The sequence below is a fragment of the Meleagris gallopavo genome, chromosome 3 (genome assembly GCF_905368555.1).
Source record: "Meleagris gallopavo chromosome 3, MGAL_WU_HG_1.1, whole genome shotgun sequence".
In the NCBI taxonomy this organism is placed as follows: Eukaryota; Metazoa; Chordata; class Aves; order Galliformes; family Phasianidae; genus Meleagris; species Meleagris gallopavo.
Window position 1 is genome coordinate 61,193,328 of NC_139406.1, and position 26,180 is coordinate 61,219,507.

Consider the following 26,180-nt stretch of genomic DNA (forward strand, 5'->3'; position numbering starts at 1 on the left):
GAATCTAACTCAATTTAGTGTGGAAGAATATATATAATCTTAGTGATGTTTAAGTTCTAAGATACCTTAACTTTCCAGTTCATCCTGGCATACATTATGTGTTTCAAAGCCCCACTTTCATGCATTCCTTAATAAATATTAAAATTACTGAGACGTGTTTGCCTGATTTCAAATGTAAATATTCAAAAAAGGAACAAACCATTACTCCAGTTACTAGAGGAACACAAAGCCAATGTTAAACATCATTAAGTAAATTTTTAAAAATATTAGTTACAAGGTAATATATTACCATGTGTATTAATCTTGATGTTTTGGAGAATTGTTACCACTGTATGTATAAGAGACATTGTCCTTCCTTGCTGTAGAATTCACACAAAAAATGATCTCTTTACCATTGTCTGTAGGGGTCCAACATCACTGATACATGCACAGAAATGCTGCGAAGTGGACTGCTTCTGAAAATTTCAGCGGGAAATATCCAAGAGCGGATATTCTTTCTCTTTGATAACCTTTTGGTATACTGCAAAAAAAAGCACAGGTAAAGAATTCACGTACACTTGGAAAAATCATTTGTGTTTTTCTCACGGTAGAATAGTTCTTTGTATTCTTTTTCTGAATATTTGAACAACTCCAAAATACTTACTGCGATTAATTGCAGTATATACTTCAGCATTTTCGGAGAAGACCTATCATCCAGGGGGAGATGTATTTAATTCAAACACTGAAAACATTGTGCAGTAGTGCAGAAACCACAGGGTGATGTACAGAGAGAAGGAATCTATTTCATCAGACTTTCACAATGGGTTCTATGTGATGGTCCACTCTCTTGTAGGAAGGGTAAACAATTTGAATTTATAGTTGAAACGTAGTATTGTAGCGTATGCTATAAAATTTGTCTCTATGGATTCAAGTGTTTTAAGCCTTTGTACATCTAATCAGGGAAAAGAACCAGAACACTACTTCTTAGTATATTACAAGGAACAATTCTGTAATTCAGCAACAATATTCTGCAGTTAGTGTTCACTCAGTATTCTTACACTTCTGCAAAATAAAAGTTCTGTGTACAAGTATTCCTCTAGAAACTGTTTTAGTTTGTCTATTTGATGCAAAACTGCTTTGAGTAGCCAGTGAGTACACATACTTCTAAATAGATCCTTTGTGGGTCCTTAGATACAAGATAGACCCTGGAAATTCTATCTAATACTGCAGTCAAATACAATTTTTTGTCACTGATAATAGAGACCAGAACTCCAGTGTGGGCACCACAATATTCATGTATTGTGTAGTACAGCAATGACCTGAGAACGCTTCAAAACACAACGTGATGAATATATATATATATATATATTGTGTATATATGTATATATATATATATACACAACTAACCAGTGGAAATTTGTCCATAAAGTGTATGAATCCAAAACCAATGTTTAAGTGATATTTAAAATTTCGTTAACAACTTTTGTTGTCTTATATGGTGTATAGTATATATACTTCATATATATTCTTCACATTAATTTTTGCATATAACTTATCATGGCAATAATTTTCTAATCATATTCATAATACTTTATACTTCTTTACCAAATATTTTATATTCATGTAACATAAGGGCATGTGGCTAAAGGATAGATATCCCTTTTCTCTTCTTACGTGCTAATTATAGTCTTTTGGTTAGATGTAGTACCTGTACAACTTCTTGCTGAATACGTAGAGAAAGTGTTCTTATCAGTACACAGTTGGCAAAGCAGAAAATCATAGTAGTGCAAAGCATCCCTGGGCCCTTTTGATCAGGAATATCCTATGAGGAGTTCTCTAAATTGTAAAGTTGCTGAGCTTGTTCTGCAAGGGCATTATTCAGACTGTACTGGAAATGCTGGTTCTTGCTGTAGGTTATAACTGAAGGACATACTTGGTGATTTGGGGGACATTGAGGCCCTGGAGCAGGTTCAAAGAAGGGCAACAAAGCTGGTGAGGAGTCTGGAGCACAGACCTTATGAGAAGTGGCTGAAGAAGCTGGGATTGTTTAGTCTGGAGAAGAGGAGGCTCAGGGGAGACCTTATTGCTCTCTGTAACTACCTGAAGGGAGGTTGTACTGAGCTGGGGGTCGGCCTCTTCTCTTGTGTAATTGGTGATAGGATCAGAGGGAATGGCTTCAAGCTGCACCAGGGGAGATTCAGGCTGGATGTTAAGAAATACTGCTTTTCTGAAAGAGTGGTCAGGCACTGGAATGGGCTGTCCAGGGAGGTGGGGAAGTCAACGACCCTGGAGGTATTCAAGGAATATTTGGATGTTGTATTGAGGGCCAGGAGGAAACATTTTCCCATGCTGTATTTTGTCTTTAATGACAGAGTGACATGTAAGTATCAAGGTGCTGGAACAGGACTTTTTAGTATGAGACTTTGTTTACAACAACTCTTGTCATCTAGCAGTTTGTATCTAAGTCTTGTCAGAGGTAGCATTTTGCTTTGATGTCAGGAGTGTCCTATTCAGGAATGATTTCTACAGTTCAGCTGCACAGGTATAAGTGGATTGTGACACTTTTAGTTGTCTTTAAATACTTCTTGTACAAGTAGCATTGCAGAAACAAAGTAGAAGATTGTGGGTGACTGCTTATCTGCTCCTCTTTGATCAGGCGATTGAAGAACAGCAAAGCATCTACAGATGGCCATCGTTACCTCTTTCGGGGCAGAATAAACACAGAAGTGATGGAAGTAGAGAATGTAGATGATGGAACAGGTGAGTATATTTGTGCTGCTCATTTACAGAGTAGTCTATCATGGTGCTGAAATCAAATGCAGCTTCATAGTTTCTTTGAAAATAAAGAGAATAAGAAGCCACTTCAAAAGAGCAGTCTGCTCTTATCAAAACTCTACTTCTGTGACAAATCATTGCTTTCATACTTTATTAGCTCAGCAGTCATGAGCACTAGCCTGAACAGAGTAATAAAGCAGAGTTATATTTATTGCTCAACTTGAGTCGTATGTTTAACTTTACAACATTACAGCTCTACTAAATAGTATCCCTAGGCAGGTGATGTATTTGTAGTAGCAAATGCTGAATTTGTAAGGTGTTTGAGGAAAAAAATTTTTCGTAATACTCTTAGGACATAATAAAATAGGAGGTATTACTTTATATTTCCAATGATTCTATGACTCATACTGATTTCTAGTTTTCTCTTCTATTTTTCTTTGCAGTTTTCTATACTTTGAAAGTTCTTTTCCAGAGAAAACCAATTAACTCTCCCTTTATTCATTGACATCACTTTAATTATAACTCTTGACATTGCTGGGACCACAGAAGATTATATACACCATGAATATTCTAAGAAATTTGTAATACAATATTTCATTGTTTCCAATTCCATGTATTACCATGCTTTAAGCAAATATTTCTTCTGTTCTCTATAGTGAAGATTTCTTCCTTTCTCCGTGTTCATCATCTGTATTTCTCAAGGCTGTCATTACCTTCTTCATTGGCATGTTCTAGCTATTCCATACTTGTTTACACTGTCCTTTTATTTCCTGTGCATTCATTTTCTTCCTCAGCCAACTTTCAAGCGCAAGTTATCCCCCTCTCTGCTCCAGACACCAATAGTCTAATGTCCTCCATCAATAGGAAATCTTGCTACCTTACCCATTTCCTATAGCCTTGCATACAATACTGAAGGCCATCTTCCTTCCTTCCCACTTCCTCTCCTGAGCCATTTCAAATCTTGTTGCTTTGTTATATGCAACATTTCTAAAACCCAGAGAGGTTCCTTTCCTCACTTCAGAAACATGAGTTAATGGTTTGATTATTTTATTTTGTGTGTAATTCTCACCTTTTTTCCTCCACATCCCCAAGTTTCCTGCCTTCTCCATTTCTATTAGTCCAGTATCCTAGAACAGTATTTTCTTGTAATTATTCTTTTTCATCGTTCTATGGTTCTCTTTGAAATATGGAAATATCTGCCATTTCCCTGGCCTGTGGCAGCTTTCCTTCCTTTTCTTTCTTCCTATCACTTTTTTCTTTTTTTAAATAAACTTGTTTTCTTCCTTGTAGTCAGAAGTCCCTCTCCTTGTGCTGGTACTTCTGTCAGTCCTATCACGATGCTCTTCTTTAACCTTCCGCTGTCTTATTTTCTGTACTGTTCTCATTTGTTGCACTCAGATGTCTTGTTTCTCATCCCCTGTAGTCATCAACCTTTGAACTGTATCCCTGTAATATTTTATTGCATTCTTTTTGTCTTATCTAATTCTCAAGTATAGCAATTTGTTCTTTTGAGTCTCGTTCATATAAGCTTTGCAAGTGAATGTTATATTATTTTCTTCTCCTTAATAATCTATTATCCATCATTCTCCATAATTCTAATTTCAGAATACAAGCTCTTAGGGGCATTGTGCTTTTATTTCCATAGCTCTACCTGACTCTTTCTCATGTATTCTTCATGGGGCTTTTGTAAGCATTAAAGTCTTGAGTCTAGGTGATACTTCTGCAGATCTTTATTGCAGATTTTGGGATCATCTGTTCTCTTGGTATAAAGAACCATAGTGCTCCAGGGAACTGGGTAACTGAGTGTGTTTGCTTTCAGCACTGATAAATGTAGGAGTGTAGTCTTTACTGTTGATAAAGAGATGAATAGGAAAACAGTGTCCTGGTGTGGTTTATTGTCATGCTAATAACAGTATATCTACAAAAATTAACAAAGGTTTTTCTTGACTGAGAAGTACAGTTGGTGGAAGCTTTCTCTCCTTCTTTCCTTCTCTCTTCGTCGTCTTCCTTCCTTTTCAACATCATGAAGCACTCTGTTGTTTTGTTTATTCAGTTTTTAGAATTCAGAGGAAAGTACATTTTTAAAGGCTTTCACCCATCATTAAATGAATGTTATTTAGTTTACGAAGAAAAGCACTTGATGCTTAGGAAATTCCAGATTTATGGTTTATTATGCTAGTTCTGTCTTGAAATAAAGCATGAAACAGAAAAATCACTGTGTGATAGTAGTAACCAGAGATTGCTGGAAAAATGTATAAGGAAGAGGCAGGGAACTAAGGCTCTGCAGCAATTATGAGATTGGTGTTTTTGAGCACTGGTGCTCTTGAGAGTCCGAACGCTGTGACACATAGAAGTCCTTCAACATATGCATTTATTTATTTATTTATTTGGAAAAGAAGTCTATTGCATATGGCACTAATAAATTGCTTGATATGCATCTGTTAAAGGCTTGAGTGTTGAATTTTGTAAAAAAATTTGTTGCCATTCAAATTGCAAGCTTTTAATGTATTGCTGTGTATCATTAGATGATGTCATCTTTCATCTCCTTTTCTTGTGAAGATAGAAGCTTAATGAATTGTTTAGCATGCTTCTTTAGACTTTGGAAAGATCACTTTCAAGTCTTATGAAATTCTCTCTGCTCTAACCAGGATTGTCAGATTTGCAAATCCTTTGCTTAGCCTGAGTGGCAGATATGATTACTTTGCTGTGAAGTGTGCATGTTTCCTGTGCAGCTGGCCCATCAGAACATGCATACCTCTTGTCTGTCCAGTCAGGCAGCAGGTGTGAAGCTCTCCATCAGATTTTGTTCAACAGGCTGTCCAAAATTGGCAGGAGTTTGCATGGAATAGTAGCAGAATGCTGAAATGCCATTAAGATGACTTTGATAGGTGTGCTGGGGAGGCCATACAGCTTGGAGGCTTATAGTCATGGGGAGCACATGAATCAAAAAAGTAAGGGGGTGTCACAGTTAAAGGCAGAGATCAAAGTCGAGCTGGACATTATAGTAGCGGGTTATTATTGCCAAATTTGGTGACAGCTACGTGTGTTCATCCACCTGAACTCACTGCCAGCTAACATTAGGCTGTCTTAGCACCCAAGTAGGTGTTTGGGCTTTTCAGAGAGTTTTGTGATTTTTAAGGGCATGAGATAAATGTGTTATCAAACTGCCAGCACTCAGGGTCCTGCAGTTACAGAAATTCAGAGGCAGTGAAAACTGCAAATCTAAAATGCCACTCTGTACACTGAGGTATTCAAGCAGCTGGATGAGCCAAATTTTGTGAATTAAACTCTTACGTTAACATCAAGATTTGGTTTGCAGTGAAATATAGGTATCTAAATCTGTGTTTTTGACTGCTTTTTTTACACACAATCTTAATTGCTATGTTAGAGATCATATTTCTCTGCCAAACAAGGGTGTTGGGATCGCAGATGCATGATGAAAAAAGAGCACAGGAAAAATATTACCCTGTAGTTTTAACCTGCCACTTAAAAGCGAATAAACAAAAAGGTACAACTGGTGCCTCATTGTTAGATTTTTAAGTCCATACAAAAATAATACAGGGGGATGTAAAGTTTCCTTCCTCTAGTAGCCCTCCAACCTCTCATCTCCAGAAGACTGCAGCCTCTCAACTGGTAGCTTCTGTCTGAGACTTTATTTTCTCTGGCTTTAGACTCTAGTTTTCTGGGGTTGCAGAAGTGATACGATGGTTAATTTTAAAGAATCAGTGTTCATAAAGAGGCAAAGGATTTTAAGCATAGGTTGTGTGAATAAAAATGTGGTACATAGGTAAGCAGTATGAAATGTGGTATAGTAAAAATTCAGTTTCTTTTCCATCATACACTTGTTTGCACTTTCTTCCACTCTTTTGAGTAATAGAAAATTTTGTTGAGTTAGAGATCAGCCATCAGTCTCATAATTTTGTAGTAGTTCCTGACGTTTCCCAGCCCACTGTAGACAGCTTGGCTGCTTTCCATCTAATTAAAATGCAGAGTTATTGAAAGGATACTAGCATGTCTGCTGAGATTTATGATAAATTGTAGCAAGCATTTCAGCAAGAGTTTCAGTTTCAGAAAATCCCATCTCATTATATAAAACAGGGCTGAATTATGAAAAAGTATTTACAAAGTAAAGAGGTCTGTATTTGTTAGAGTTATTCAGGGCTGGCCCCAGGGCTTTGTTGCTTCTTAATGAAAGTTTATGGTGAGAAAATGCTGACCTTTGATTTTTGTAATAATTTGTACAATAGTTACTAGTTCAAGTTTTAATCTATGTTTTATTCAAAAAAATGTGTTTGCTATCAGAGGCCATTTATGCTTCACAAACTTTGCTTCAAGAGATGTACCTAATCCTATTCAAGGATATTCAGACTGTACAAAGGTGCTAGTTTCAGAGAAGATCTTCATAGCAAATTTCTGAATAAGATTTATGGACTAGCATGTTAACATGAAATGTCATGTAAATAAAGAAAGGGCAATAAGAGGTAAATTACCGATTTTTTGTAGCAGAGCATTTTACGTGTTAACAGGGAAAACTCAGGATATTTACAAACATTAGCAGCAGTTGTTACTTCTCTCTCATTATGTGCATGCTGAAAATAGGGTGGTTAGGAACATATTTCAAAAACAGTACATTTGCTTATAATGGATTTTTGTTATATTTTGTTATATTGTAGTTTGTGTAAACAAATTGTTTTTTACTCACGTATTTTACATCAAATACCAGTAAAAATATATCTGATACAATGATTTGCTTATTCTTTAAAACAAAGTTGTATTTTCCTCCCAGTGTCCTTAGTCCTTTCATAAACTTAATAGTAAATCATTCAACCAGCAGAACAGCTCTGAGACATTTAATGGATGAAACCACAATGCTGGTTTTTATGGAACTATTTATGACAGTTTAACACAAACAAAAGTACTCTAAGTACAGCGATCTGTTCTTTTAAGAGGACTCTGTTTGTTTTAGCACCGAGTATGTCTTCTTCCATATGCCAGGCAATTATGTCACATGATAAAAAACATGTTGAGTTGACTAAAAGTTAAAAGTATCACTCACTAAGGTATACTAGTTCAGAAATGGCACAAATAACTTTCATTTTTTTTAAATCTGTTCTGCTTTTTTGTTTTGTTTTCCATATTTTATAATTTCTATGTGTCATGATAGGAGTTCTTAAGGATTGTGAGTATTTATTTTCTAAGAGTTCTTGGTCTTTAAGCCATTTTATCTATTCTCAGCTGACTATCACAGTAGTGGCCACACTGTCATTAATGGCTGGAAGATCCACAACACAGCTAAGAACAAATGGTTTGTATGCATGGCAAAAACTCCTGAAGAGAAGCAAGAATGGCTGGAAGCTATTTTGAAAGAGCGAGAGAGACGAAAAGGTAGGTTAATAAATTTCCTTGTGTTGATTTACCAGAAAGCCATACTGTATTTATATGTTGAGATATAAAACAAAACCAGCTGCTAAGCAAATTTCTGATATCAGGTTCAGCTGATGGTTTATGAATATCAGCTTGGAAAAAAATAAAATTGTACTGAGAAGGACGTAATGTCTTGTATCGTATATTTTGGTAGTGAATGTTATTTTGGAAATAGGGAGATGACTTTATGTGTGATTTTGCAGCTTATCTTTAACCAGAGTATGTTGTCATAATTTCATTAAGGCCTGAGAATGGTCTGTGATTTAGGAGGGTCTATTCTGAATGCCTTTTGGGATCTTTACACATTTTGTGAATGGAAATTTGAATCACTGAAACAAGCAGGTTTTCTAAGTTTCTTCATGTAGATGATCCAGCATGAAGTGGTACGGAATATACCCACAACCCCATATTTCATTTCTCCTTAATCAAAGATAGTAAAAAATCACCATTACCAAACAACTATCTTTTTTGAATCTCTGAACCAAGGTGGAAGAATACTTGGCTTAAAATTGATCCTGTTTTTTTTTTTTATGTGACTATAAATAACACTGTGTATTAAAGGTGAAACCGTTCACAAAATAGAAACAGGGAAAGATGACGCATCATCAACTTCTGAAGCTGATTTCATTTGTAAGCTGAGTTTCCTAATTAGTAAGGAAGTATGGAGCCTTGGTACTGAAAGAAAGTATGACCTTGTAGTCAGATCTATGTTTCTGTTTCTGGTCTGCCTAGATTTCCTGTGGACTGTTGTAGTATCCAGTGTTTTGTGACTTCACTCTGAGAGGAGTATAAACAGTGTTTCTTTGGTCTTTTAAGACTGACTACTGAATGTTTTTTGTATAACATCTGCCATAGGATTAGAGTTTCGACTAGAGTGTCTGAGAACTGATTAATAGTACTTATGATAACTAATACTGAAAAAGCTAAAAAGGTGCCTTAGAGTTCCCAAGCCTCAGCATTTTAGAATATTGAATGAAAAACAGTGTGGAAGAGATAACATCAAATACAACAAAAAACAGAGGAGCTTGTCCGAATCTGGCTAAAAAAGATTTCTAACAAATCCCACTTCACTTTTGCTAAGCTTTTTGGTTTCTCTAGATGATTGGCACTTTTAGGTAAGGAATACAAAGAGTAAGTAGGAATATTTTGTGTTGTTGTATTCTTGTTATTTTACATTATACTGCTAGCAGAGGTGAGTCTGACCTAAACCTTCCCAGTCCTGAGGTCAAAAGTAGCCTTCTCAAAGTCAGGAAAAGATTTTAGCATCTTCTTATTTGGGGAATTACTCGGCCCTTGGAGGTCATAAAGCTTTTGCCACTGAGGAGACATCCAGGGAAGAAACAAGAAAAGGCTAGAACACGAGAGGATTTGGTACACGCTCAGTTTGTAACACAGAATCTTCACAAGTATTCCTCGAATATCTCAATTACTTCATCCTCTTATAAATGTATGCATCCCCTCCAGCACAGTTTCTTCAAAACATCTACATATACCTATTAAAAAGCAGGATACATCAACTTCATTGCTAAAAGGTTCTCAGATCACTCAGAAACAAAAATGGGCCTGTTTTTAGAATTCAGATAGTGTCTAAACACAGCTGTAAACACTTTTTCAGGAATTCACTGTGAACATAAAGGTGCTTTAATTGCGTATTTGCTGAATAATATATAGAACCTGTTCATGGATTATATATTTTTGTACAATTACCCTGAAGTGTAAGTGACTGCACATCTGAGAACAGTGTTTTTCCTCCTTTGTGAGTCAGACACCAACTAAATTAAATAAACACACTTGGCAAACTCCTGAGCTGTGAGTGAGGCTCACGTGATTAACTGCCTCCTTTACTACACTGTGTGGCAGAGCTTGCCCATGCATTCCTTCTTAGTGATGCTATGTACCCCTCATCTCACGCAGATCTTTAGATTGCAGTGATCTCTAGACTAGGTAAATACAGAATGTAAAACATGGTAATGCAGCTTGGTATGCCATGTTTTGGAGCTTTCTGGACCATTGAATTTGGGAGACTTGGAGATTCAATGTACTGAGAGAAGCTCAGCTTACGTTATTTGCAGTCCATATGGCGAGGCTGAATAAAAGGGAGAGAATGTGCCAAGCGAAATAGTTCAGTAGAGTTTTCAGTGGTCATTGAATTCACTCTCAGCTAGGATTACATTTTTAGATGTATTTTCTTTCATTTGATTATGCTTTATGAAGATTAGATGTTCACAGATAAGTCTTGATTTGCAGTAAAATAATGAAAACCAATTCCTTTTGTTTGTTAATATGTAAAATATTGATAGCGCTTCTCAATTTTGATGAAGATTTTGAAATGTAATGGCAATGTCATTTCATAAAATTTTATTGTATTTTTAACAGGTTTAAAATTGGGCATGGAGCAAGACACTTGGGTGATGATCTCTGAGCAAGGAGAAAGACTGTACAAAATGATGTGCAAGCAAGGGAGTCTCATCAAAGACAGGAAGAGGAAATTAACCACGTTCCCCAAATGCTTTCTTGGAAGGTATTACATGCATTCAAGACCAGGAATTTTAATTCTCTAAAAATACATTTTAAATCTTCTTTGGGATTTTATGAAAACCACACATTGTCTGTTAGAACTATTTGTCTCTCAGAATAGTCAAAATGTAAAATGGTCTGCCTGAAACTGGATGTGTAGCTTTTAAAGGATCAAGGCTGCAAAGGCTGAAACTATGAAAATGCATCCAATAGAATAATTTCTTTAGAGAAATAATTTTCTACTTGTTCAATGCATTTTTGTTTCCGTAATGCCTAGTTTAGTCTTTAAATTTGCTTTAACTCACCTAAAACAAATCTGTCTCTAAAACTGTTTCCCTTCTCCTCTTGCCTGAACGTCAGATATGGAATTACTTAATGCAGCATACATACTTAAAAAATTTAACCCTATTGTGTGGAAGATCTTTAGAATGCCATGTTCCTCATGCATGCAAGAGGAAGAGAAAGCAATAGGTACTGTAATGTTAGATGTTATGTATATTACCAAAAAAAAACCAAAATGCTTTTGGAGGCAGAGAGCTTATCCTTATTTCATCTGACCATAAGACAGATGAGTATGGAAATGTCTTCATAAAAGTACCGTCACTGTTTTACACAACCGTCTGTTTTGGTGAAGATTCTTACCACTGTGTTCAAAAGAGGAAATGAAAAAGGAAATTTTCATGTACTATCCAATATCTTGTAGCTTGTGAGAGTTGAAACTAGGATTAAGGTTAATTATTGAGCTGTGATTGAATCATTTCCTCAGAGGGACTGTTGGAAGAAGGTGAAGAATACACTCATCATATGGAGTTGTGTAAAACATTTAAACCTTTAAATGAAAGGTGGTTTTTCTGTTCTGTCTTTGAAATGAACACTTTTGAAGCATGCTATTCTCGGGTCACCAGTTAGAACCCATGAGTATTGCACTGCCTTTCTGTGCAATATTTTGATTTGTAACAGATGTACAAATATCTAATGTGCCATATGATTGATATCTCTGGACTGCACCAGATCTATAGCAACATAAACACAGTATTTCCTCATTGTGCACCACATACTTTATTTCTGTGCTCAGAATGTCTCAGAAATAACAGGCCTACTGTTCTGTCATACTGCCATTACATCCTGCCATCATTGCATATCTGCCCAGTGCAAGTGTAGTAGTACTCCTAGGATTTCCTTGAATTTGAGGCCTGTTCAGTTTTCTCTATTCTAATTTAAAAAAAAAAAAATCATAGAAAGGAAGGAAAATATTCACCATGTTAGTGGATGAAACATACGTGCAGAAAAGATATGGCATATCAAGAGATACTTTCATGTACTAGGGCTCCTCAGAAAATAACGCCTCCTATTTTATTTCATTGGCTTATGACATCAGGGGCAGATGTTGGTGGTATTTTGTTGCTGTTTGACAGATGACTTAAAAAAATGCATGAAAAAATGGCACCCATTGACATTCCACATTTGCTGAATGTTTATGGAAACCAAACAGTGGATGTGAGCAGTGAGTGATGCATTTCAGCAGTAGTGACAGTGACGTCAAAGATAAGCCATGTTCTGGATGGCCATGCAGATTTTGAAGTGCAGCCGCATAAATAGGAGGCATTACTTTTGGAATGACCTACGTATTATGTCTAATTAATAAAAAGCAGAAATTATTTTTTTAAGTTGATATGGCATTCCAATGGTTATTCAATTTAAGAAGCACTTATGAAGTTAATAAGAAATCTTTCTAGACTTGTAACTGAGAAGAAAATGTAGATACGGTGGCATGACATTTCAAGTTTGGTTTTTTTATTTGTTTTCCTTCAGTGAATTTGTGTCCTGGTTGTTAGAAATTGGAGAGATACACAGATCTGAAGAAGGTGTTCATCTTGGCCAAGCTTTATTAGAGAATGGCATTATTCACCATGGTAAATATAATTAGTTTGAACTTGCTTGTTTTCAAGGTACTTATTGTAATTGGAGTAGATTTAATTTTGTCTGACAAAAAGATGGTCATATGTTGAATCTTCATTACATCTTTGTAGGGACCTATGAGGCCATTCCCCATAGCTAAAAAATTTACTGGAGATCTGCTGATTTAATCAGATTTAGACCTGTGCTGTCACAACATTGCAAACAGGATCTATAGAAACATTGCTATTACGTTCTAAGCAAAAGTAACTCTTGGAATAAGACTGAAGTAGATACTGCATTTAAGGATTTAAGCCTTTTATGTAGGTGAGGCTTTTTAGGAACATATGTAGGACTAAGAGTTGTTAGGAAAGAGCAAAAACTGTCACAGCTGGCTGCTGGTAAATGTATCTGATCCTCTGTTGAGGATTACAAGTTTAATTGCTAAATTCAGCCTAGAAACCAAAAGTTTAAACTTCTGAATTTTAAGGCCCTGTTCTCTAGGTTGCAGACTTAATAAAATTCATATTTTTATATTGAAGTTTTCAGTCAACTATCTGTATTAAGTTCATTCTGGAGAGATGTATCACTGAAATGGTTCTGTTTTTGAGCTGATAAGGTTTGGTTTCTTCAGGGTAATTTCCATTGGCAACATTCTACCTATCAGATATTCTTATCAGAGCTGGTCCTTGTCTCTGTTGCTTTTAGAAGGTATGATCCAGCAGGACCATATAAACACTCTTGAGAAACTTCTGCTTTTGAAGGCATGTTTGGCTTACAGTAAGTTCAGTTACTTAAGAAAAAAAAAAAAGCTGTTAGTGAAAGGGTTGTGAAGTTAGCTGCTGTTCTAGCATGGTTTCAAGGCATAAATTTAGATGGATTTATTGGCAGTTTTCATTGCAATGCTTAAATACTTTAGCCAGTAATGAATTTAATACTTTGCCACCATGTTTTCACATCCTCAGCTGGAAAGTGGGAGCAACAGAGTGCCACTTAGCTGTATGCATGTTAGACATACAAAAATTAGGAGGAAAAACATTGAAGTTATTCATCAGCACTGATGTAGTCTTAAATGCCTTAATGTCAGTTTATGCGATTTTCTTCCTTTGTCATTCAAATGCCAGATGCTATTGTATTTCCTTCACACACATGATTGTTTCCAACTGAATGGTTCTTTTGCCAGAGATTCTTCTCTTAGAATCATGGAATAGTTTGAGTTGGAAGGGACCATTAAAAGTCATCTAGTCTGACTCCCCTAGAATGAACAGGGACACCTACAGCTAGATCAGGTTGCTCAGAGCTCTATTCAGCCTGACCTTGAATGTTACCAGAAATGGGACATCTATCACCTCTCTGGGCAGCCTTTCAGTCCCTCACCATATTTATTGTAAGAAAAGTTTTTCCTTACATCTAATCTAAATCTCCCCTCTTTTAGTTTTGAACCTTTTCCCCATGTCCAATCACAACAGACTGTGCTAAAGAGTCTATTCCTTTCTTTCTTACAGCTTTCCTTTAGATACTGATACTTGATCTTGTAATTTATATCCCAAATACACTGATGGACTTTCTCAGTACAGATTTAAATGAATATTGTGTAATTTCATGAGATAAATGGGTAATTATATTAGAGTACTGAAATTTGAGCCAGACATGTTACTTTGAATAGTTGATCCAGCTGTGGTTCAGTGAAAATAGAACTCTTAAAATAAAGTTGAATGAGCCATCTGTTTTCACAGAGGGAGCAAGGGAGAAAGAAAGTTTGGCCGTTGTTCACATTGTGAATGTTGTAGGGGGCTTTGTTAGACCTAACATATTCTACCACATGGCTCATTCCAGCTGTGACAGACCCGTGTTGTGATGCGCATTGTTTTGCTTCCTTGTCTGTGAACTCTTAGAAGCTAAGCTTTTTTTCTTTGTTTTCTTTTTCCAGTTTTGCAAAAGATAAAATCTGTTTATTCATTGTCATAGTGAGATATTTTGTCCATTCACTTACTACTGATGATTAGAGGTGGAATCTTCCTCTCAAGACAATAAGGGATTGATATACTGATCTGAGTCAAAATTATCCTGGGAGAAAAGTAAAAATAACCTGTTCAAACCTGATGTGTGCCATATAAAAATCTGTCCCAAAAGAGAGTATGGGTGTAGGGGTGGTAGTGAAATACAAAACAACTTGGGGTTACTTATTTTAGTGTTAGTGAAGCATTTTATCATCTTTAAGCATTTGAAATTATACTCCTGCAAATGTACACCTGAAACTGATAGATATTAGTGGTTGATATATCTATTCTTCTACTTGAGTACAACAAACCAAATCACATCTATATAATAGAAAAAAAGAATAAAAAAAACCCAAACCTACCTTAAAATGAATAGCAATTCACAGCTTCACTCACAGCATTTCCTGGATATATTTAGTATTTTGCACAATACATTTGAGTTGGAAACACCTTTGTTTGGTTTCCTTGCTTTCTGGAGTTCAGGATGTGGCAACTTTTGTGGGCCTACTACCGTAGTTTTTGGTGTGCTTTGTGTTAGTAGGGGCTGTGAAGACAAAACAGCATTCTTCAGAGCAAGGAGACTTCTCTGTTCTTCATGGGCAAGCAAGAATGGAAAGGCGCTTTGCAGGCATTTTTTTTTTCCTCTGCGGTACGATCCTGGTGGTGGTGTTTTCTACCTTCTGTAGTTTCCAATTTTAAAAACTCCTAATGTATGTTAATCTACTGGAATATGTATTTTCTGCAGGAGTAGAATATTTGTTTTTAGAATATATCTATTCCTCTTTGAAATGATCGTACTACAGTAAAATTCATTTCAACATTTGTGCTAGGCACTACATGTGTGAACTTTGTGTCTGATGTATTATGAATTCATAGTATGTAAAAGAGAGTTTATTCTGGATAATCACCTCAGCACAAGCCATCAGTTCGAGACAATCGGAATAATGTCTTGGGCTTTACTATCTGTAGATATATCAAATGCAGGTAGAGAAGTTATTTTTCTTTGCATATGACACCGGTGAAACCACTTTATATATCATGTCCAAATTCTGTGTCCACAAATTGGAGGATGTGTGGAGATACTGAGGAGTTTGACAGACTATGAAAATATTTTGAGAAAACATATGAAGTTGTGAGGTTTTGCTCTCAAAATCTTGTGAAACTCTGTTGAATGGAAGTCCACCTGATAAGATCCTTCTTTATGGATTTTTGGTAAAATGAATGGTTTATATTTACTTCCACGGTGCAAGGAAGGGATGCCATTCAGAGGGACCTCAACAGACTTGAAAGGTGGGCCTGGGTGGACCTCATGAGGTTCAACACAGCAAAGTGCAAGGTTTTGCACTTGGGCTGGAGGAATCCCAGGCATCCATACAGACTGGGAGACATAGTCCTTGAGAGCAGCCCTGCTGAGAATGACGTGGCGGTCCTGATGGATGGAAAACTTAACATGAGCCAGCAGTGTGCTCTTGCAGCTTAGAAAGCAAATGGAATCCTGGGCTCCATCAGGAGAGGGCCAGCAGGGACAGGGAGGTGATTATCCCCCTTTACTCTGCTCTTGTGAGGCCCCATCTGGAGTACTGTGTCCAGGTCTGGAGCCCCCAGTACAAGAAAGACAGAGAGAGGGTCCAGAGGAGAGCCACAGAGATGATCAAAGGGCTGGAGCACCTCCCCTACGAAGACAGACTGAGGGAGCTGGGCTTGTTCAGCCTGGAGAAGAGAAGGCTGTGGGGTGACCTCATTGCAGCCTTTCAGCTCCTAAAGGGAACCTACAAACAGTAGGGGAATCAACTCTTTGAAAGGGTAGATAACTGCAGGATAAGGGGAAATGGTTTTAAATTGAGGGAGGGAAGATTCAGGTTGGATGTCGGGGGAAGTGTTTTACAGAGAGAGTGGTGAGGTGCTGGAACAGGCTGCCCAGAGAGGTTGTGAATGCCCCGTCCCTGGAGGTGTTCAAGGCCGGGTTGGATGGGGCCCTGGGCAGCCTGGTCTGGTGTTAAATGGGGAGGTTGGTGGCCCTGCCTGTGGCAGTGGGGTTGGAGATTGATGATCCTTGTGGTCCCTTCCAACCCAGGCCATTCAAGAGCCTTGTAAGAATTGCGAGTCTCTTGCATCAAAGATCTTCAGCTGGCTCTGTATAGTGGAAGACGTGCTCTCTACCCTCCCCAATGCAGGACTGATCAGGTGTTTCTGGAGGATTCTTTATTGATTCATCTGAGATTGGCTTCAGCAAGAATTAGAATCTAGATAATACTAGACTAGTATTAGAGGATACTGTGGAAAAATAGATTGATAATTGGAAAAGAAGCTGTCTTCTTGGCTATTCGATTGATAAGCTTTGCAAAAGTGTTGAAACACATGCAAGTGCCTGATTTTCTAGATTGTTTCCAGGCTGTTTGTTTATCTTATTCTTTGCCCTGTTACTTAAAATTCATTAGTTTCCTGTGGACTACTTGAATGTTTTGAAAAATATCACCACTGACATAGAGCAACTTGTGGCAGATGATCTACTCATTTCCCTTTGTCAGAAATCTATTTTGTAATGGACTGTTATTAGAATCAGTGACTTTGTCCTTCTTTACTGTCCTGTAGAAGGTATGTATGCTGATGATGTACTTTTTTTTTTTTTTAATTTAGTTACTGATAAGCACCAGTTCAAACCTGAACACATGCTGTACAGATTCCGATACGATGACGGAACATACTATCCAAGGAGTGAGATGCAGGAAGTGATTTCTAAGGTAAAAAGTGAAGCAGTTGCTATTACAAAGAAAAATGCATTCAAAATGGAGATTCTACTTGAGAAATGAAATAAATATTATGCAAGAATACACAGCATCCCCTCACACTTGCCTGTCTCTATATTCATGTGAATTGGATTTTGTTTTCCATTTGTAAGGAAAGATTTTTGGCTTTTTTTTTTTTTTTTAAACATATTTCAGAAACAAAATATAAAAATGTATTTTAGTTACTAAATGATTTCATGTATGGGATGTATTGCCTGTATTTCTGGGTGATTATGAAGCTGACATTTCAGTCCATTGTATTTTTTAATTCATTTTAATAGATACGAAACTGTACATACATAATTTTTCTTTTTTTTCTTTTAAATTTCCTCTTATATCTGAGTGTCTTTTATTAGTACTTTATCAAGGTAGTAAACGAGGAATCAGATAGATAGTACTGTCCATCTACTACGCTAGGTGCAAAAGATTTGCCTTTAAACTTGTTAATATTTAACATTTTCATGATTTTAAGGTAGTAGAAAATGGCAGCATCCTTGGGCATTTCATTATAACATTTGTGGTTTTTTTTCATTATGGCTTTACTGCTGGCATTTGATAATGCAAGGTGTATCTACAGTAATCTTCAATACTGAGCTACCACACAACACTGTGGGATGAAATCTACTTTGGAACAATTTTTTTAATAATCATTTTTTGTAATCTACTAAGGATTACTTATGTGATTTTTTTTTTTTTTTTTCCAGTGCTGTTTTCTGGTGGTAGTAGTATTAGTATTTTTAATTCCTCCAAATTTATTTATTTATTTATTTATTTATTTATTTAAATTGAGAACATTTCACATATCTGAGTTGATTCATTTTTTAAGTTTCCTAGTTATTTGTGATTTCAATATAAAAAGAAGTATATATGTGTGTGTGTGTGTGTTTGTGTGTATATGTATATATATATATATATGTGTGTGTATATTTGACTTTCTTTGCTTTGTGTGTAGACCAGTAAACAGTGATAGGGGAAAACAGTGATAGGGGAAACCTTAGCACACAGAAGAATTCCTTTGTCATTCAGGTTTTGTGTATTTTTTTCCAAATACTATGCCTTAAATAAACGTTATTGCTACCTTAAAGATAACTCTTTTTTGCTTGTATGTCAGTGAAGCTTGGTTTGAAATGCTTTATTTTTCATTATTTAATCATCGATATTGTTATCTGGAATGTTTAACTTTTGGCATAAATAGGCATCTGAATAGTTTTGCTTTGTTAGCTACATGAAGTGCATTGGAACTTTCTGTGTCCATTCCCCTTATGCTCTCTGGGGTGTGAATATATAACTAATCTCACCTTTCTCTTTAACAGGGTGTACGACTGTACTGTCGCCTTCACAGTCTCTTTACCCCAGTAATTAGGTGAGTCCAATTGCAAAATCCTTAGAGACGTATTCAAAAGAAGCATATATATTCTGAAGATGAAAATTTCGTGTTTGGACGTAGGAAACCTAAACCATACCTTAAGATTGCTCTTTTGTGAGAAGTAAAAAAGATGGAAGGACTATGAAGACAAAAAAGTATAACTGCTAAAATGACTACAAACAAAGTTCAGGATGACCTTTTTTTCCTCCAGATTTTAAGCACTTTCTAAGTCCTGATGTATATGTTTAGATGCTTATTGTATTGATTAATGTGCTCACTTCTTTACTAACTCTCCATTACTTCATTTGTAGAGTCCCAGCTATAACAAAGCACCTGTCTTTGCACTTCAGTGATGTAATTGGCAATGATATGTATAAGATATGTTCAGCCTCCTTTCTGTCTATACTGAAAGGTTTGACTTGCTTTACTTCAGAGGCAACTTTAGAAGCTTTATTTCTGAACCATTACAAAATGCTCAATTCATACTTGTATTACCTTATATAGAAAAAAATAAGCGTTGGGTTTTTTTGCTTGTGTTGGGGTTTTTTTGTTTGTGTGTTTGTCTTTAATTTTAGACTCTTTTGATATGTTGGTTGACATATATATTTATTTATTTTATTTTGGACAGGGATAAAGATTATCATCTGCGAACTTACAAATCTGTTGTCATGGCTAACAAACTCATAGACTGGTTGATTGCACAGGCAAGTTTATACTTTTGGATTTATGTACTTGTCTAAATATTGTATTTAATTTCTGATTTGAAAGGTTGTGATAGAATAAGTGAAATAACATCCAAATACTGTGAGAGTTATTAGAACAATGTGTGTTTAAGTGTAATCCTCTTAAACTAGCAAAGTAACAGAAATCAGCTGCCAGTAGCTATACTATTAATTCCTTTTGTACTTATCATCCTTATTTGCAATTGGACTTTAAATGTTTTAATGAGACTTAGCTTTGTGATTCAGCATGTAACATTATTTGAGGCTTAAAATGAAATGGATAGGCTATGGAAACTAAATTACTAACTAGAGGGACGAAAGTGAGCGTCAATTTGCTGTCATGGTTCCATTTTATCTTATACAAACCAGGAACAGGATAACCTGTTCACTCAGTCAACATCTACCACCTTTGTAAATGAAAGTTAAAAATGTCAATACTTTTACATTTCATTATGTCCAATTTTAATTGAGAATGCACTCTTATTAAAATATTTCCATTTTATAGCTATGTATATAATAGTATGATATTGATGTTATATAATATTTCATATGCTCACTGTAAAAATCCAAAGGTGATGATGGTCAATGTACCATTGCTGGCCCTGTTAGATTATGCCATTGCAAATAGAAAGCATTTTGCTGATATTTTGAAGTATATAAAAAATACACGTTATGGTTTAACAGGGAGATTGCCGGACCAGGGAAGAAGCTATGATCTTTGGTGTAGCTCTTTGTGATAATGGCTTTATGCACCATGGTAAGTAAATGCATTCTCTACAAGCTATGTTTGTTCTAATGCTGTCTACACAGTAGAAGGGAAATGTTGGGACTCTTAAACATTTAAACAAGGAATTGCAAGATGGTTCATTGTATCACTGCTATAATCTTAAAGAAGGAAAAACAAGCCATTTTATACTCTAAAAATTATTTTCGGTCAAAGCCTATACTGAGGGTTTCATACTTTGAAAGAATATTCTTAAGCAGGTAGTACATGTCTACTCAGAGGAGACTGAAGATGCTAATGGAGGTAATTTGTAGGAACAAAAGGAAGCATTTTTGGAGGAATGAAATGAGTGGAGGAGCATGACTTCAAAAAGTGTGAAGTGGTGACAGCTATACAAGGTGGACTGTAGGGATAAAAAAAAAAAAAAAGAAAATGTTAATGATAGCAGAGAACAAAGCAGAGTGCCAAAAATGAGTGAACAAGGTTGCATTTAATAGCATCAGACGGAAAACTTAAGTAAAACAATTGAAGCAATGGGTCATTTACTGAAATAAAATGAGGAAAAAATGATTTTCTCATCAGCTGGTTTAGATAAGGATGGAAGATTAATGTCCTTTCAGACGCTGTTCATTCTTTTGCCCCTTAGTCTTTGAATATGCAGACTGTATCTGTCTGCTGTTCCAGTTGCTTCCATAGTCCCAGCAAACCCATTTGTAATACTGAACCTGGCATGCTTCACCATTTGGAGAATGCCAGGTCTTGGTTGTGAACATTTCCAGTGACTGTCCAGCAGAACTTCTGAAAACTGTATATTTGAATCTGTTTTAAGAAGAAATCTTGTGCTTTGCATTTTCATTAAAACCTCTTCAGGCTAATGTGTATTCCTAAGCTTGGTGAAATCCAAATTCTGTACCTGAAAAGGAATTTAGTGTTACCTACCAGAAAAAAATTTGTTTTTTTTTTAGATTTAAAAATTAAGATTTCACTAGGTTCACGCACAAAATAATTAGCTAGTGCTTAACCTGTGTATTGATGTTCAGTAGTGCAAGTACTCATGTCTGTGTTTCTGTTTCTTACAGTGTTAGAGAAAAGTGAATTTAAAGATGAACCACTGCTGTTCCGTTTTTATGCGGATGAAGAAATGGAAGGATCAAATATGAAACACAGACTGATGAAACATGATTTGAAAGTAGTGGAAAATGTTATAGCTAAGTCACTGTTGGTGAGTTAAACCAAATGATTATATGCTTGGATGAGAACAAAAAATTGGTTGTACTGACAATAAATTAGCACTGTGTGTTCATTTATCAATTGAGCTATACTTTACTAAGGGACTTTCTGAATAATATTTTGAACAATTCTATTTTTCAGATTAAATCTAATGAAGGCACCTATGGTTTTGGTTTAGAAGATAAAAATAAGGTGCCAATTATTAAGGTGGTGGAGAAAGCATCAAATGCTGAGGTATTAAATGTTATAAACTAACTTTCCTCTTTTATTTTACATCAGTTAAGAAAATGTGTATTAGATAATAATTAATATGAGAAGGTTCTGAGAAATCTGTGGTTGTGAATCTTTGTTTAGTTTGAAACAAAATAGAACTGTGAGCATTACCAACACTTGTTCTCTACATAGGAAATCTGTTATGAGTCTTGATAGAAAAATAATACATTTATTTTTATGCTTATTAAAATATTCCAGTTATGACATTGCTCATGAGTGGAGTAAGCATCCTTCAATAGCATATTAAATGAATATACAAAAGTATACTAGTCTGTAGATTGCATTTGATGTATTTCATAACAAAGGATATATTAAGCAAAATCTAGAATTTGGGAATCTGAATAAATAAATTACAGCCTTTCAATTTGTTAGTATTGCTTTAGTTGCTGTTGCAGTAATTTGACATTATCTGGTGAACAACATGAGAGTCTTATGTACAAATATACAGAACAATACATCCATGGGAAGAAACATTTAGACCTGAATTTCAAGCCCTTCTACATCTCATTATGGGAGTGAAGTTTTAGTAAAAATAGATGTAGTAGATCACTAATATAATATAGCCATAGAGATATGTCCAGGGCTATGTTTCTCTTTTATTCCTCTGTTAGCTTTGTGTGATTCCTTGTGGTCTTTTTCAGCAGTCAGATGCTAGCATCATCTATGTGCCTTAAGCAACTCTATGTATGCCTACCATGCTAGCTGGGAATGGTTTCTTTCCTTGTAGACCACAATTTAAAGCTTGTACATAAATTTGTTACTCAAAGCTATGGCCATAAAAGTTTTAAGGATACATTTTGTTTTGAATTTTAGTATATATATCTTTACAAAAGAAGCTTTTAATTCCTTTTTAATTCCTGTTTTGTTAATTTTCCAACATTAACTAATATGGTAGTGCTTTCATAGTGTCTTGAATGAAACTAGGGCTTGTATTTAGATCTCTTCATAGGTCATTGTAACCAGTTCCAGAACTGGTGTCTTTTGATGTCTTGCGTACTTATTGAGGGGGCATAAATAATTTTCTTTAAATGTGTGGTCATTATTCGTATTGGCATTGCATGCAAGCATAAGAAAGTACAGTGTTGTTGGTTATAAAAGGCAAATGTATACACAACTGTTATTGTTTTCTAGATGGCAGGCTTGGAAGTTGGGAAAAAAATCTTTGCCATTAATGGTGACCTCGTTTTTCTGCGACCCTTCAGTGAAGTGGATTGCTTCCTGAAAATGTGTTTAAACAGCAGAAAGCCCCTGCGGGTTCTTGTGAGCACTAAACCAAGGGAGTAAGTTGTCATTCCTTTGGGGAAATTTTTAGAAATTACAAATGAAGCAAATTTTAAAAGACAGATGGAACTTCAAAAAGCACCACTCTAACGCTATTAGTAATCTTAACTTCATAAAGCCAAGCAATTTGATCTGCTTTGACTTTGTTTTATTATATTTATCATCAGCAAAGACAAGATGAATGGGCTTAGGTCATCAGATCTGGCGACTTTACATGTATGCAGAAAACCACAATGTATAAATAAAGTTTGGAATACATGGGCAGTTTCAATCACCTATCTCTTACTATATTTATTAAACAAGTTCCTCTGTCTGACGATTAGTTCCTAGTTTGCCAGAATGGGCCTCTTTGCTATGTGTGCTGGTTGTGTAAGCAACCCTGGCAAATAAACAAATTCCAGTCTTTCTGCAACAGATGAGGTTTTATACAAAGTTTTGAACCTTCCTACCTGAGTGGAATTTGTTATGTAGAAGAAATTCTAAGTGAGGCCTAATGCCTGGGTTCATTTGGAATGTAAACAAGTGTAGATCTGTTAGTAAGGTTAATGTAGTTGTTATTGGTTTCTACGTAACAGTGAAATAGCAGGGTAAGAAACAGCAGCTGGAGGAAGTTCTCATCAGCTTTTGCAGAGTAAGGAGGAAGTCATGCTCTATTGTCAGAAAACATGTAGAGAGCCTTGGAAATAGCTCCATTTGAGCAGCAGAATGGAGATGTTTCTCCTGTTAATAAGGAAGATGTCTTGAGAAATACAGTGGTAACCATAATGGGAAAAAGAGCAAAGGAATAAGTATGGCATGAAGTCAATAACCTGGACTGATAATAAAAAACAACAGCAACCAAGCAGCAAAAACAATAAAAGCACTTTAGATGAGCGTTCTGTAGCAAACATAAAAAGCTTATATTAGCATTTCTTTAATGCTGATCTTGGATCAATTTCTGACACAGTGAAAATGTGAGTGAATTTCAGGGTTGACAGAGACGATCTGGTGAATGAGGAGTTCGGATGAGCTTAAGAATTTATTTCCTTTACTGCCTTTACTGTCAGAGGCTGCTTCTATCATAACTGTGTGTTAGCAGGAGAGATAGTTCTCTCACAAATTCTTAGCTAAAACCTTCAGTGATGTTCTTTCTTAGTTTATTCACTAATATGTTCACAAAGTATATTTTTGTACAAATATTTTGTACAAATTTATGTGCTTCAATGGGATTTGGATCTCGTGTCTGCTTGTAATTGGCTCAAAACACTAAATGCTGTATCCAGGAAAAAAAAAAGAAAGGAAAAAAGAAAGAAAAAAAAATGAAAGAATAAGATATAATGCGATGATATTATTCAAATATATCTGAATGTCAGAATTCTTACAGTTCAAATGCATTTTGCATTCACTTATCTCCATCAGTTTTCTTTTGCACTGGCAAATGGAGTCCAGGGCAAAGACCCCTTAAATATTAACAGAGCTGGCTCTGGAAGTAAAGACTGTAGAGTTAGATCAGTGCAGTGTTATGTGTGACCTAACGAGCTCAGATAAGGGCTAATGCAGCTGTGTTGCTTTTTCTGGAATCTGAGCTAATAGCACATTAGCTTACTTTGGGTGAACTCAGGGTTTCGTTTTAAGGAGTAGCTGTGAATTTTGAATATCAGAACAGTGTTTTGTTGGTTATGATTCTAAAACTTTTTTATTACCTTTGCACATAGACTAAGCAAGAGCGTAACACAATGTGTGTACACGTCGTATGAACAGTAGCAGGCAACTCATTTCAAAAAACTCAGTGCTTTACCTAGTTGCTCAGAAAGGCTGTAAAAAATATTATTTTTAACAATAAAAGTTAACAGATTCTAACACAAACATAGTCTCTACAGTCCTCTGCAGGTCATCTGATGAGGCCTGCTGTGATGTGAGGTCCCCAGGCTCTGTGCTGCTGGCTGATAGACTGCCTGCATTCCCAGGGCTTTCAGTGTTGCTGTTTTATGACAACATACTCAAATCATGGTCCTTTGGGAGGAATTTTAAATCTGCAGGCTGCTTTGGTCTTAATTGGCATACTGAAATTCTGTGTGAAATAATATTGCCTTCCTCTGGTTGATATCAGTATCTCTTAATTCTGATGTTAGTGGTGCAAATGATCAAGAAAATGAATGATGGTGAATCTGAAACTGAATTGACTGAAAGCGTGGATTTTACACCCTGTCCTACTTATTGCTGTCCGCTTTTATGTTAGTTAACAAAATGCTACCTTTTGCTATATTCATATTGGATTGTTGCATGTATCAGGACAGTGAAGATTCCTGACTCCGCAGATGGTCTTGGGTTCCAAATCCGAGGCTTTGGCCCTTCAGTCGTCCATGCTGTTGGGAGAGGTAAGTTGTAAGAGCTGTCAATGCATGAGGTAATTATACATTTTACATGTAACTGTCTTGGCTAAGATGAATCAAAATAAGATCCACTGAGTAATTAAGGAGAGGTATAGTAAGGCTGTGATTTTCTTACAGATTGAGGAATAGCTGACAAATCCAAAAGCTCATTATCCTGTGAATGGATGCTGGGAACTGTTTCTTGAAAGTTCGTTTGTTATGTGACCATGTGGTTCCCCAATGTTCTGTAAACATTTTACAGAAAATCTATTTTTTATAAATCTTTTCAATAGTGCTATTTAAGATACTGCTTTTTCTATTTTGTGATATGATGGTCAAATGCTTGCCATCCCTAACTTGGTAAATTTTGGATTGGTGCCTTGTTAATAAAAGAAGGAAAGCATTTTTGTTGTTGTTGCTGTTGAATGCTGTTAATGGTAAAGCCAGCTACCTCTGTATTTTCAGCTATTTAGGGGCAGTTATGTCCTTTCACCTCCTCCTACCTTTGTAATTGATGAATTTAAAATGAATTGATCTGCTAAGCAGCCAGATTTGAAGAGCTCTATGATGACTTTTTTTTTTTCCTAAGCTGTGGTGCCAGAAATTAGATTTTTGAGAGAAAGTAATAAACTGCAGACTGTTAAGCTGATGTGGTAATTATTTCTGCACCTGGTTCTCGATTCAACTGCCTATCCTTATTCATTAAGCACATACATTATTCCAATTAGCCTCAGTGGTACCTAAGTCTTGCTTGTATGGTTAGTTAAACCTGGAAGACTTTGAGCATATGTTTAAATACTTTGCTGAATTGGAATCATAGGTTTTTTTTTGTTGTTGTTGTTTTCTGCTTTGAAGA

General features: G+C 35.9%; 1 protein-coding gene across 1 annotated transcript in view; it reads left to right on the forward strand.

The window, feature by feature from the left end:
- PREX2 (phosphatidylinositol-3,4,5-trisphosphate dependent Rac exchange factor 2) overlaps window positions 1-26,180 on the forward strand; it is a 177,327-nt gene that overhangs the window by 66,171 nt on the left and 84,976 nt on the right. Inside the window, exons 7-19 of the mRNA XM_085221224.1 lie at window positions 405-538; window positions 2,636-2,739; window positions 7,990-8,139; window positions 10,555-10,699; window positions 12,508-12,608; window positions 17,229-17,332; window positions 18,691-18,740; window positions 19,372-19,447; window positions 20,150-20,222; window positions 21,269-21,411; window positions 21,561-21,653; window positions 22,824-22,972; window positions 25,245-25,330. Of these exons, the coding sequence (XP_085077350.1) occupies window positions 405-538; window positions 2,636-2,739; window positions 7,990-8,139; window positions 10,555-10,699; window positions 12,508-12,608; window positions 17,229-17,332; window positions 18,691-18,740; window positions 19,372-19,447; window positions 20,150-20,222; window positions 21,269-21,411; window positions 21,561-21,653; window positions 22,824-22,972; window positions 25,245-25,330 (1,408 nt within the window). The remainder of the gene's footprint in view (window positions 1-404; window positions 539-2,635; window positions 2,740-7,989; window positions 8,140-10,554; window positions 10,700-12,507; window positions 12,609-17,228; window positions 17,333-18,690; window positions 18,741-19,371; window positions 19,448-20,149; window positions 20,223-21,268; window positions 21,412-21,560; window positions 21,654-22,823; window positions 22,973-25,244; window positions 25,331-26,180) is intronic.